The sequence below is a fragment of the Amphiprion ocellaris genome, chromosome 11 (assembly GCF_022539595.1).
Source record: "Amphiprion ocellaris isolate individual 3 ecotype Okinawa chromosome 11, ASM2253959v1, whole genome shotgun sequence".
Classification (NCBI taxonomy): Eukaryota; Metazoa; Chordata; class Actinopteri; family Pomacentridae; genus Amphiprion; species Amphiprion ocellaris.
The window spans coordinates 32,154,877-32,169,224 of record NC_072776.1 but is presented as its reverse complement, the minus strand read 5'-3'; the positions used below and the strand labels follow the sequence as shown (position 1 = coordinate 32,169,224).

Genomic DNA, 14,348 nt, shown 5'->3' with positions numbered 1-14,348 from the left:
GTCTTCAGTACCTCGTGAACTGGGAGGGCAAAAGACCTGAACAGCATTGCTGGTTTCCCCGTCAGCAAATCCTGAACCCCAGCTTTATTTTGGACTTCTGCCGCCAGCATCCCAATCAGCTCCATCGTGAGCCAGGAGATGCCCAACCACTGCATTTGCCCCCATTTGGCCTTCTCCCTTCTTTCCGTCCCTCTCTCTTCTCTATTTCCTGCTCTCTCTCTCTCTGTCTTCCTCTGTTCCTCCCTCTACATTGCGTCCCTGGCAGTCCTCATCTGCAATCTCCAGGGATTGAAGACAGCTACGGACTGACCACATGGACACAATCACCATAAAGCCCAGCTCCTCAAACCACCCTCTGCTAGATCGCAGACTCAACGACCTCAGTTAGTCAGTCAGGTCACTTGTATCTTGTTGCTTGTGTTAAACTGGGAACTAATATTGTTCTGCTCTGCCCGTAGTTCTCTGCTGGTCCAATCTGTCTTCTGCCTGCCTGTCCCAACAAGTCGCTGATGCTGGCTTCCTCTTCGGATCTTAGCACGTACTTATGGACTTTGCCTCGCCGCCAAAGGCAGCTTGTCTCTGCCTGCACCGATGCATCTCCCCCTAACCTCACCCCCACCCCACTTAGTTTTCCACTCAGTGTGTTCAGTTCTCCTTAATTCGAACTCTTTGTATTTGTATTCCAGAGTTGTTTACTTCTTGTTAATTTTGAATGTGATTGTTTTTTAGTATCATCATTAATTTCTTAACTGTAGTTTGGTATTGCCCCGTTACCCCCCCCCCCCCCTCGCCAATTTTGCTCCATTTGGTATTTATTGGTGATTTAATAAAGTATTTTGTTAAAATGCCATCGATCTCCATCTGCTGCTGTGTGTTTGCTCTCTGGGTTCAAACCTGACAGTAACCATATTTTTCTTACCTGCAAGGGTTCCTTTAATAGAAGGTTTGAATAGAAAAAGAGCAATTTGTGTTTCTGGCTGCCTGTCAGCAATCGCAGTTTCACTTTTTAAAAAAAACAATTCATTTGCAATGGCTTGCCACTCGGCGGCCGTGCATGTGCATGATATGATACAATAGCATACACTGTAGTGGCTGATGTGCAACTATGCCATCAAAACTCATGCATATACAGGAAAACAGCTTTTGAATAGCTGTACACTCTAGTGACGTCTATGCATGAAAGGGTTAAGAAATACAAATAAGCCAGCACATTTTAACCTCCTTTCACAGAATGATAACATGGCAGAGCCAGACCGTTATATTCTACAGAATGGACTGTCAAAGTGAGACTACATTATCCAACACAGTCCCCAACATGAAGCATGGTGGGGGCAGCATCATGGTGTGGAGATGCATCTCAGCAGCAGGCCCTGAAAGGCTTGTAAAATCAGAGGGTGAAATGAATTCAACAAAGTCTAGAGAAATCCTGGAGGACAACCTTATGCAGAAGAGAACTGCCACTTGATCGAAGATTTGTTTTCCCAAAGCTAATATTCACATGACAGCAGGGGTTGTGAACAAGCATTGATTCACTTTTTTCTCATTACATTTCTGTAAATTTGGTTGAAGTTTGAGCTTTCTGGAAACTTGGCTACTCTCATGTAATGAGGTGTGGAAATAACACAGTAAACAAGGTCAAACTTTAAATCTCCAGGGTTTAATGACTTTGTTTTCATGTTCGTTGTGAAGAGTTTAATGAGATCCATGGAGAGTAAGATAGTCAGATAAAAGTTTTCACAGGTTCAGATGCTTCACTTCGGGGTGAACTCTTGAAGTGTGTTTCTGGTGAATGATTCTGTTTTCTGTAATCTGTTAAGTTCATTCATTTTTCATGGACCAAATGAATGATGAATTTAATGTCACATATCTAACCTTCAGTGGACATGTGGAACTGCACAGATTCAGATTTCTGTATTTTCTGGTCATGTTTATTGTGTATGTTCTAATACTCTGCAGTAATTCCATTATCTTGTGCATCATCTGGATTCATAAAAGCCTCCATGAGCCCATGTACATTTTCATTGCAGCTTTGTTACTAAACTCCATTCTTTTCAGCACCAATATCTACCCAAAGCTTTTGATCGACTTTCTATCTGACAAGCAGGTCATAACTCATTCACATTGTGTCTTTCAGTTTTTTGCCTATTATTCTCTAGGTGCATCTGAGTTCTTACTGTTGTCAGCCATGGCCTATGACAGGTATGTGTCTATATGTAAACCTCTGCAATATCCAGTTATCATGAGAAAATCAACTGTCAGTGTTTTGCTGCTTTTAGCTTGGCTTCTGCCTGCTCTTCAGGTTATGGCATCGGCTGCAATCATAAAAAATGTACAAATCTGTAGATTCACGTTGACAGGAATTTTTTGTAATAACTCAATTTACAACCTTTTTTGTGTGATCCCAAGAACTCTGTCAATAAATGGTGTGTCTATTCTGCTTAACACAGCACTTCTCCCCATGCTTTTTATACTGTTTACATACGCAAAGATCCTTATAATATCCTACCAAAGCAGCAGAGATGTCAGGAAAAAAGCTGCACAGACCTGTTTACCTCACCTGCTAGTTTTAATGAGCACATCATATTTGTCCTCTTATGATATCATTAAAGCTCGGCTGCAAGTTTATTTCCCCAGATCTGCACATTTGATCATGACTTTGCAAATTGTAATCTATCATCCTCTGTTTAATCCAATCATATATGGCATAAAAATGAAAGAAATCTCTAAACACCTAAAGAAGCTGTTGTGTGAAGGCAAACTGAACTAATTTGTTGAAACTGAAGTAAATTCAAACAACAAATTTCTCTGTAAAACAAAAAAAAAATTTTTTAGATCTACAACTATTCAAAATGATAGACTATCATTAGCCTTCATCTAACTAGAATTTCAACTCCAAATCCCTGTTGCTTGTTTCAACTGATGGTACATCAATCATGTAATATTGCACCGTGATACTCAGGATGGAATTGGGCTGTTTGGGTCTCAGTCTCGACACAGTCATTCTTTATTGTCATGTGTTTTCAACAATGTTTTTTTTTTCAGCAATTCTCAGTTTTACTATTTCATTCATCATCCTTTGGGCCTATCAGCTCCAGTCTAACTGCAGCTGCAGCGTGTATACACTTGTGCATGTTGAATGTTTCAGCAGGTTTCCTTTCAGGTTCACTAAAAGAGATATCAGTGTATTAACAGCTGTATGACTGTGTACTTTAACAGAAACAGTCCAGAGTATGTCATTGATTTTCATGTACATCTATTTACATTTTAAAACTGCATTATTTTCAGATGGTGTGATTGTTTTTGGTTTATGTTTGTAATGTTCAGAGAGAATGCAATGAATCTGTAAAAATTTGGAACAACTGAGAGATTTTTTTGTCTTCAAGCAACATTTTTTTTAAATGAAAACATGAAAGATAAATATGCCAATAAAAACTCTGTTTTTATCACGTAAGATTTAACTGAAGAGTTGTCAGCACTACAGGCATATCATGAAAGACAGAAATGTTTTATTGCTGTCAGTATCATACTGACACAGTTTTCTTTTTTATTTACATTGCAAAACCCCAAATTACTAGAAAGTGTCCATTTAAAAAATATAAATACAGGAAAAAGTCTGAGTAATGAGCTGCCAGCACATTTTTTGTTATTATATGAATTAATTTAATATGTGCAGTCTTTATACTGTGTACAGTATATACAATTAAATAACAGAGTCTTGTATTTCCACTCGGTGCAGCAATAAACAAAAACAAATGCAAATGTCACTTTTTTAATTCAAAGCTTTACCATTAAATAATAGAAAATATCCTGTTTTTCATTCAGTAAATACAAAATCAATTTCTCGAAAGTGTCCTGTATTTTGCTGGTCAAAATTAACAATGCAACTGCATGTTTATTTGCATATGAAATGTAGAAATAAGGTCCAGTAATAAGTCATCACTCAGGTGGAGATGTGTGTTAATGCTAAGAGTGAACAGGGCCTCATAGCCAATGTTTATTTTAATTTTGTAAAATAGACATCGGCTCTGATTGTGCTATCCCATAGTATAATATACATAAAATATGTATGAGTATATTTATTCGTCACTCATACTGATTTACATACTTATTTCATGTTTTTAGAACACACACGGTAACCAGAGATGTTCTGTTATCTTATGTACTTTTAAAAAACACACACTCCTGCTCTATTCCAAAAGGGTTCAAGTTTTCACAGCAGCAACTTCTAGCAAAAAATGACACTAGATTCAGGCTCTGTACATCCACAACAGCCCAGGTTGATGATTATCATATTAGAATTATTTTAATCTAAAGTCAATAGATCATAATTTTCATTATTTTTATTATTATACATATCCATTCTGGAATGTGAATATCACTCCATGCGATCTAAGTGGAAACGTGTCATTATAAGCCATCCAACAGGGGACTTGTGTCGTTACACCAATGAAATTGGGAACCTTTGTTTCCCATCATATGCATCAACACATGTTCTCAACTGTACTCAAACTGAGGAAACAAGTACATTGTCAAAGTGGGTGAAATTCTTTTCTTGTGAAAAGTGATCAGGGTGTTTTTAGACCCAACAAATTTAAGTTTTATAAAAGCCTCATATCCGTGTTGACTTTGAAAAGAAAATATCATATCACAGGTAATTTTATGTATATGTTTCTTTAAAGGTTCTTTTTAAATACTCATTTTGCCTTGACTTCTGGATAACCCTTAATTTTAACGTAATGTGAATTTTAAAGAATTTTAGGAGAAAGTTGAGCCTGTATACTATGATCCAAAGAGAATCAAATCAAGTCTAAAGAGACTGGTTGCCTCAGTAAGTGTTGTGTTTTTTTTTGTTTTTGTTTTTTTTTTTTTTTTTTGGGGGGGGGGGGGGGGGGTTGCCTCTTTTGACAGTCTCAAAGCCTCCCTGAGGCCACAAACTATGATTTTAGCATAATTCAAAATATGACCAACAGATAAGTGGAAAAATGACCCCTTTTGGCTCAGCCGTCCACTGTTGGCAATTGTGCAACGATGCTAAGGGCCACAGTTAGATAGGAGGTGAGTGAATGAATGAGGCCACCAAGACAACACTGGGTCTTCCTCTTGTCCATGTGTTGATGGATCCTACATTTATCAGTGCATGAGTTGTAGATGTCTTGCAGTACAGAAAATCCTTCTGTTCCAACCCAGACATTCTGTAGAGGTGCCAAGCATTCACACTGGTCACATCAAGGAAGTGAAAGAACACTGAGATATACCATCATTTGTTTCTGCATCTGTGGGAATACATTGCAACACACTGATCCATGAGATCTACTCCTCCCATATACTGATCATACAGCTTCACAGAAAATGGCCTGGGGATGTTGAGCATCTTCTTTTCTTTCTTTCTCCATCTCTGGACCACATCTAATGGAGACTGGCCAGCACAGGATGAGGCAGGCACGTTGAGGCCCTCCAAGGAGTCTGTCTGAGAGGACTGAGTGAGGCTATGAAGGATGAGCTGGCTTCCAGGGATGAGCCCGTCATACTGGATCAACTCATCTCCCTCTCCACCAGGGTGGACAACTTACTCGGGGAACGCCGCCAGGAGAGAGGGACCCAGGCCCTCACATCTCTCACCCTCATGCCTCAGCCACCTCTGTCCTGCACGCAGCCCACCACAAGCTCTCCAGCCTGCCTCCGCTCAGCCTCATGACCTGCCACTCTGGTTCCGCAGCCCCAGCCTGAGCCCACTGACCTGTCATGAGCGCCTCCCATTTATCATGAGTGGCTCCGGTATTCAGTAAACACCAGGCCCTGTCTCTGCCACCATACCGCCCCTATGACTGTACGATTGACCTGTTGCCCAGAGCTCCCCATCCCAGTAGCCACTTGTATATCTTGTACAAACCGGAGCAGACTGCCGTGTAGGAGTATATGAAAGACTCCCTGATGGTCGGTCTTATTTGCCCCTCCTTGTCACTGGTCGGAGCCGGGTTCTTCTTTGTGGGGAAGAACGACGGGACCATCTGACCCTGTATCGAATTCTGGGGCCTAAACAACATTACAGTGAGGAACAAATACCCTCTGTCTCTGCTCAGCTCTGCCGTTGCCCCCTCCACGGAGCCACAATATGCATTAAGTTGGATCTCCGGAACGCCAACCACCTGGTCCGTGTCCCGGAGGGGGATGAATGGAAGAAGGCTTTAATTACCCTCTGGTCCATTACAACTATCTCGTCATGCCCGTTGGCCTGATCAACGTCCCAACCGTCTTCTGGAACCTGGTCAACAATGAGGTCTGGAACTTCTTGAACAGGTTTGTGTTTGTTTACTTGGATCATGTCTTGATCTCCCCAGGACCTCAACATGTCCACCAGGTCCTGGAGTGCCTTTTGAAGAACTGCCTCTAAGTTTGAGATCCATGCCCGGACAGTCTCCTTCATGGGTTACATCGTGTTGACGGGGGAGATCAAGATGGGCCCAGTAAAAATTGCAGCAATGAGGGATTGGCCCAGGCCTGAGAACTGTAAACAGCTCCATCGCTTCATCATGAACTACAGCCAAATTGGGGCTCCCCTGACTGCTCTCACCTCCATGATGATCAATTTACTCTGGACTCCAGGGGTGGAGAAGGCATTCAAGGAACTCAAGTCTCGCTTTGTGTCAGCCCCCATCCTCACACTGCCAGACTCAAGCCTCCAGCTCGTAGTGGAGGTTGATGCCTAGGACACTGAAAAAAGTGCGATCCTATCTCAGCGGTCTTCCTCTGACAGCAAATTACACCCATGTGCTCTCTTCTCCGGAAGCTGACATCAGCAGAGAAAATTTATGACATCGGCAACAGGGAACGGCTGGCAGTGAAGCTGGCCTTGGAGGAGTGGCGCCATTGACTGGAGGGTGCTGAGCAGCCGTTTCTGGTTTGGACCAATCACTAAAACCTCTTGTACATCCAGACAGCCAAAAAGTTGAACTCCCAGCAAGCCAAGGGGGCCCTGTTTTTTGGGCACTTCAATTTCTCTCTGTCTTACTGCCCTGGCTTTGTTAATGTTGAATTTGATTGTTTTTTAGTATCATCATTAATTTCTTAACTGTAGTTTGGTTTTGCCCCGTTATTTTTCCCCCGTCACCAATTTTGTTCTGTTATGCATTTATTGTTGATTTAATAAACTCTTTTGTTAAAACCCGATCGGTCTCCATCTGCTGCTGTGTGTTTGCTCTCTGGGTTCAAACCTGACAGTAACCATATTTTTCTTACCTGCAAGGGTTCCTTTAATAGAAGGTTTGAATAGAGAAAAATGAGCCACTTGTTTTTTCTGGCTGTCTGTCAGCCATCTTGGTCTCACTTTTTTTTAAAAATTCATTTGCAATGGCTTGCCACTCGGCGGCCGTGCATGATATGATGCAACAGCATACACTGTAGTGGCTGATGTGCAACTATGCCATCAAAACTCATGCATATACAGGAAAACAGCTTTTGAATAGCTGTACACTCTAGTGACGTCTATGCATGAAAGGGTTAAGAAATACAAATAAGCCAGCACATTTTAACCTCCTTTCACAGAATGATAACATGGCAGAGCCAGACCGTTATATTCTACAGAATGGACTGTCAAAGTGAGACTACATTATCCAACACAGTCCCCAACATGAAGCATGGTGGGGGCAGCATCATGGTGTGGAGATGCATCTCAGCAGCAGGCCCTGAAAGGCTTGTAAAATCAGAGGGTGAAATGAATTCAACAAAGTCTAGAGAAATCCTGGAGGACAACCTTATGCAGAAGAGAACTGCCACTTGATCGAAGATTTGTTTTCCCAAAGCTAATATTCACATGACAGCAGGGGTTGTGAACAAGCATTGATTCACTTTTTTCTCATTAAATTTCTGTAAATTTGGTTGAAGTTAGAGCTTTCTGGAAACTTGGCTACTCTCATGTAATGAGGTGTGGAAATAACACAGTAAACAAGGTCAAACTTTAAATCTCCAGGGTTTAATGACTTTGTTTTCATGTTCGTCGTGAAGAGTTTAATGAGATCCATGAAGGGTGAGACAGTCAGATAAAAGTTTTCACAGGTTCAGACGCTTCATTCGGGGGGGTGAACACTTGAAGTGTGTTTCTGGTGAATGATTCTGTCTTCATGGACCAAATGAATGATGAATTTAATGCCACATATCTAACCTTCAGTGGACATGTGGAACTGCACAGATTCAGATTTCTGTATTTTCTGGTCATGTTTATTGTGTATGTTCTAATACTCTGCAGTAATTCCATTATCTTGTGCATCATCTGGATTCATAAAAGCCTCCATGAGCCCATGTACATTTTCATTGCAGCTTTGTTACTAAACTCCATTCTTTTCAGCACCAATATCTACCCAAAGCTTTTGATCGACTTTCTATCTGACAAGCAGGTCATAACTCATTCACATTGTGTCTTTCAGTTTTTTGCCTATTATTCTCTAGGTGCATCTGAGTTCTTACTGTTGTCAGCCATGGCCTATGACAGGTATGTGTCTATATGTAAACCTCTGCAATATCCAGTTATCATGAGAAAATCAACTGTCAGTGTTTTGCTGCTTTTAGCTTGGCTTCTGCCTGCTCTTCAGGTTATGGTATTGGCTGCAATCATAAAAAATGTACAAATCTGTAGATTTACGTTGACAGGAATTTTTTGTAATAACTCAATTTACAACCTTTTTTGTGTGATCCCAAGAACTCTGTCAATAAATGGTGTGTCTATTCTGCTTAGCACAGTGCTTCTCCCCATGCTTTTTATACTGTTTACATACGCAAAGATCCTTATAATATCCTATCAAAGTGGCAGAGATGTCAGGAAAAAAGCAGCACAGACCTGTTTACCTCACCTGCTGGTTTTAATGAGCATATCATGTTTGTCCTTTTACGATGTCATTATAGCTCGGCTGCAAGTTTATTTCCCCAGATCTGCACATTTGATCATGACTTTGCAAATTGTAATCTATCATCCTCTGTTTAATCCAATCATATATGGCATAAAAATGAAAGAAATCTCTAAATACCTAAAGAAGCTGTTGTGTGAAGGCAAACTGAACTAATATGTTGAAACTGAAGTAAATTCAAACAACAAATTTTTCTGTAAAGCAAAAAAATTTCAAAAATCTACAACTATTCAAAATGATAGACTATCATTAGCCTTCATATAGCTAGATGTTGTTATTATATGGATTTTTTTTAGCATGTGCAGTTTTTATACTGTATACAGTATGTACTATTAAATAACAGTGTTTTGTATTTCCACTCTTGGTACATCACTAAATGATAATAAATGCAAATGTCAATTTTTTCATTCATAGCTTTACCATTAAACAATAGAAAATGTCCTGTTTTTCATTCAGTAAGTACAAAATTAATTTCTCGAAAGTGTCCTGTATTTTGCTGGTCAATATTAACCAAGCAACTGTATGTTTATTTGTATGTGAAACGTAGAAGTGAGGTCCAGTAATAAGTCATCACTCATGTGGAGATGTGTGTTGATGCCAGGAGTGAACAGGGCCTCATAGTCAATGTGGCTCTGATTGTGCTATACCATAGTATAATATACATATAATATGTTCCGAGTGTATTTATTCTTCACTCCTATTGATTTTCATGCTTATTTCATGTTTACAGAATGCATATGGCAACCAGAGCTGTGCTTATGACTTCTGTACTTGTTGTCTAAACCACACACTCATGCTGTATTTCAGAGTATTTCAAGCTCCAGATAACATTCAAAATAAAATAAGGTACACCACATTTTATTTAGATTGTTTTGTATTGATTATCTGCACTACTGTAGCATAGAAATTCGCCAATGGGGTCAATTAATTGTTGTTACCAGGAATGTCCATCATTACTTTTCATATTAATGTAACTATCTCTCATCATTAGATATCACAAGGGTGATAAAAATGTGTAAATATTGTGAATTAAAACACCTCTTGTCTCTAATATGAATGGATTTTTGTTTCATTGTTACTCAGAATGTTTCACAATTTACTTTTGTATGATTTGAATGTGTAGATTATCATAAAACAAGTACTTTAACGTCTGTATTTCAAGTAGGTATAATTGTATATTGTCACTACACTGATATAGGAATTTTTTGATCATCTCCCTCCACTCGAAAAGCTTCAGTGCCTACTGTCCTGTTCACTAGGAATATAAAAACACGGCATCAACGTCTAGCAGCAAATGACACTAAATTCAGGCTCTGCACATTCACAACAACCCAGGTAGCACAGTAGAAAGTTACGATCAAGCATTGTGTTTAGTTGTGGATTGATGATTATTATATTTATTCTAATCTGACACAACAACCTATGTTTTCATTTCTTTTACACTTATCCCTTGTGGAATGTGAACATCACTCCATGCTACTGTAAGCAACATGGGTGTTTGGGTGCATAAAAGAATCACTCATCACACATTCTGGATCTTCCACTTACACCAACCCTCTGCTACCTCAACAACTGTCATTTCTGTAAACTTACGTACTGCATGTGCAACCAACAGCACAAACATAATGAAGAATAAATACGTCTCCAACATTACAATAATTATGTCAAACCAGTGTTTCCTCTAGGATTTTTTCCTGCAGCGGCGGCACACATCAACACATATTCTCAAATGTACTCAAACTGAGAGAATGAGTGCAGTGTCAAAGTGGGTGAAATTCTTTTCTAGTGAAAAGTGTTTAGGGTGTTTTAGGGCTAAACAGTTTCACAGTTTATAAAAGCCTCACATCTATGTTGACTTTGAAAAGATAATATCCTGTCACTGGCAATTGTTGTCAGCCATGGCCTATGACAGGTACGTTTCTATATGTAAACCTCTGCAATATCCAACCATCATGAGAAAAACAACAGTCAGTGTGTTGTTGTTTTGTGCTTGGATTGTACCTGATTGTCAAGTGGCACTGCCTGTGCTTATGCTCACTAAAGTGAAACTCTGCAGGTTTACTCTGAACGGACTTTTTTGCAACAATACAGTTAACCAGCTTCACTGTCTGAATTCAAGACAGCTGTCAATAATAGGTGTAATAGTCCTGCTTGATGTCACAGTTCTTCCTGTGCTTTTCATAATTTTTACATACATGAGGATACTCATAATAGCTTATCAGAGCTGTGGGGAAGTCAGGATAAAAGCTGCACAGACGTGTTTACCTCACCTGTTTGTTTTAATCAACTTTTCTTGTTTGGTGACTTATGATTTCACCATAGTTAAAATACAATCAGATTTTCCAAAAAATGTACAATTTGCAATGACCATGCAAAGAGTGATATATAGTCCTGTCTGTAATCCAATTATCTATGGACTGAAAATGAAGGAGATTTCTAAACATCTTAAAAAGCTGCTCTGTCAAGTCAAAGAGAACTGATGTGTCAACACTTGCTGATTCATTTTCAGTTATTTCTACTGTTATAATAATGAAAAGGAGTGGGGGGATGATGTCTAATTCTAGGAAGGTTTATAATGTTGGGACATATATCGCTAAAGCACCACTTCTAACTGTGAAATTACTGATCATTTACTGCAGGTATTTAGATGCCCCACAGAACATTTTTATTCTGTTTTGTAACTAAAGCAAGTCACAATTGTTGTCACCACAACAGGAAATAAAGCATTCCTTTCAGAACCATTGTCTTTGAAATGACAACCAACACAAGAGTTCTTTCTTTTTCCTTTGTAATATCACGGATTGTGTTGCTAAAACCCATTCTCGATGTTGTTTACATGTTACTGAGAATACAAATCAATATTTAAAACCCTAAATCAATTACAAAAGAAATACTGCCTGATTTCACTTTTATATGACAGGATGCCTGTATAATAAATGTGTTATCTTGTTAAGTGTGAGGTGTTTGCAGTTGCTTATTTGCTGGTGAATATATATTAAATTGACTTTTTTTTCACTTTGTTCTCAGGCAGAACATGTGTCTTTGTGGCCATTTTCTATAATGAAAACATACACTTCCAACAGCTGTTTTGATATCTGACATTTGAGACATTATCCCTATGAACCCAAAGCAGTTTTATGCATTTCTTTCTCCTGTCACACTTGTACTCATTGTGGGCTCATTTGTACTGCGCTCTAAAGTCCTGCACCTCTGTGGAAACACCACTAGATGTCTTCTGTGCTGTATGACACATTTGCATTGCCATAAATCATTAAAAAAGCAATAAGGAAAGTTGAATTTCTTTGATTTCTGTTTAACAAAAATAGAAAAACCTGGAAACATGTTCAAGGTGGCCACAGGTGATTCTACATACTATAGATGTTTTACTGTTTGCATTTTAACTAGTTCCATAAGGTGCAAATTATTGTTTTTGGTGAATTTTTAAACAAAACATGTAGAATAAAGTGATTTTGAGTAACTATCACAATTTTAAGCTTAGATATGTTTACTATTACTATTAAAACACCATGTCACAGTTGAGTAATTCAAGGAAAAACAAAGGTGTTGGTGTAATGGTGGCCTGAAGGTTCATGAATTGCAAATTTAAGGGTTGGTTGTAAATCAATTGTCAAAAATAACAAAAGAAAGAGAAGCAGAGCAAAAGTGTTGAACACAAAATACATTAACAATGTAAAGACAAGTGTACAGCTCCCAACACACCTCAATCAAGCACACAAATAAGCAAATGAAGATTAAAAAGACGTTTCACCACTTTTGCCTTAATAGGGAGCTTTTGAATGTTTGATGCTTGTAGTGGAACAGTAGTGAAGTTTAACAGCATTCAGTTTAAATCTAAATTTACAGTGCAAATCTAGTTCATCACTACTGTCAATACAGGATTAAAATGCAAGTTATAAGAAGACACTCGGCGTTGAAAGTATGAAAGTACGTCAAATGCATGTGAATCATCATGAAGCGATTTGACCTTAAGGGTAATAGTAACATATTTATTTATAATATTAACCTTAGGTAATAGTCGGATGGGTCAACAAAAAATTATGTACTGACAGGGGGATAATCAGGAAAGAAACCAAATGCAGACACACACAGTAGGCAGGCTGTAGCAACAGAAAAAAATATAAACAAACAAACGTGCTTAACAGAAGTAGGGAGCAATCAGCTGTTCTGAGCCACTTGTTTTAGTTTACTTTTGTTGGTTATGGGCATTGCTGTGGTGTTTAAGTTTGGCTAAGGAGTTAGTTGTGTTGCTTTTCTTTCACTAGCTTTTATGACTCTGTTAGCCTTTGGGTTTTTTTTGTTGGTTCTTTGATTTAGCAACATCCACCAGCCATGTTTCTTTGTCCCTATTCTTTTGTGCAAATTTCATCACTAAGTAATAAATTCCTTTACCCTAACCAATAACATCTATTTTTTTGTTGCACCCAGCTGACCCTAGAGCCTGGATCGTAACAGATGGAAAATCACAAAACTATATATATACAGAAAACTAACTGGGGAGACAAGACACAGGTCGTTAATGACACAAAGCTGAAACTAATCAGGCAATCAAAAAAGGAGGGCAAAAGACAAAGGACGCAAGTAAAGCAATAAACAAGGATCTCATTTAATATAAACATAAAGACCATGACACCTAAAGCACAATCTGATGGTCTACTGCTCATATTTAAGGCCTTAAACAAGCTTGCTCCTAAATAAATCTCAGATTTGATGATGTTTTTTGTGCTCCCTCGACCACTGGGATCCACAGATGAAGCCCTGCTGGTTACCTCCAGGTTACTGTTTGCCATTAGAACCTCTTCACTATGGATCTCTGTACCGACTGAATTCAATCACACCAAAACGAGGGCACACTATTTAACTCACCTGTGAGTGACATTTACACGACCTTCTGCTGTCTGGTCATTTCAGGAGCTATGTTTCTACAGGTTACATGGCTTGAGCCCCATGTCTTCTGCAGTTTCAAGCGCATGATTCTCTACAAAACTTTTCAGTGGAAAGACCTGTGGATGTTTATTAGTTTAAGTTTGCAGGCATCTTCCGGTGCACGCACTGGGACATATCAGTTTTGCCTCCTGGAGTCATTAAGTGATTCAGCTGCCCTCATGGTTCCCTCCTCTTCATTTTGAGCCATCTGGATGCTTTCTCTGCTGATTCCATGTTGTTGCTGATGACTTTCTTCCTGTGTACCCAGAAGCTCATCACCGTAGGTGAGAGCTGAAATGTAGATCCATTGGTAAATCAAGGTCTTCGCCTTGGATTACAATTCTGGTACCCCATGCTCCTGCAGCAATCCCCACAGAACCCTCAGGGGACACATTAGTTTGCCTTTTCCATGCCCATGAAATACATGTAGACTAGCTGGTATAACTCCCATGACCCCCTCAGCAGCTCTGGAAGGATAAAGAGCTGGTCCACTGGTCCACAGCCAGA

At 39.2% G+C, this 14,348-nt stretch overlaps 2 protein-coding genes across 2 annotated transcripts; both read left to right on the top strand.

The window, feature by feature from the left end:
• Positions 1-1,774: 1,774 nt before the first annotated feature.
• Positions 1,775-3,741, top strand: LOC111579871 (olfactory receptor 6N2-like). Its single transcript, XM_023287382.3, has one exon. The coding sequence runs from the start codon at positions 1,832-1,834 to the stop codon at positions 2,765-2,767; it is 936 nt and encodes a 311-aa protein (XP_023143150.1). The 5' UTR covers positions 1,775-1,831; the 3' UTR covers positions 2,768-3,741.
• Positions 3,742-8,067: 4,326 nt separating this feature from the next.
• LOC111579870 (olfactory receptor 6M1-like) lies at positions 8,068-13,857 on the top strand. The gene is made up of 3 exons (XM_055015564.1): positions 8,068-8,485; positions 10,810-11,169; positions 13,827-13,857. Exons 1-3 carry the CDS (start codon positions 8,118-8,120, stop codon positions 13,855-13,857), a joined length of 759 nt encoding a protein of 252 aa, XP_054871539.1. The 5' UTR covers positions 8,068-8,117.
• The last annotated feature ends 491 nt before the right edge of the window (positions 13,858-14,348 follow it).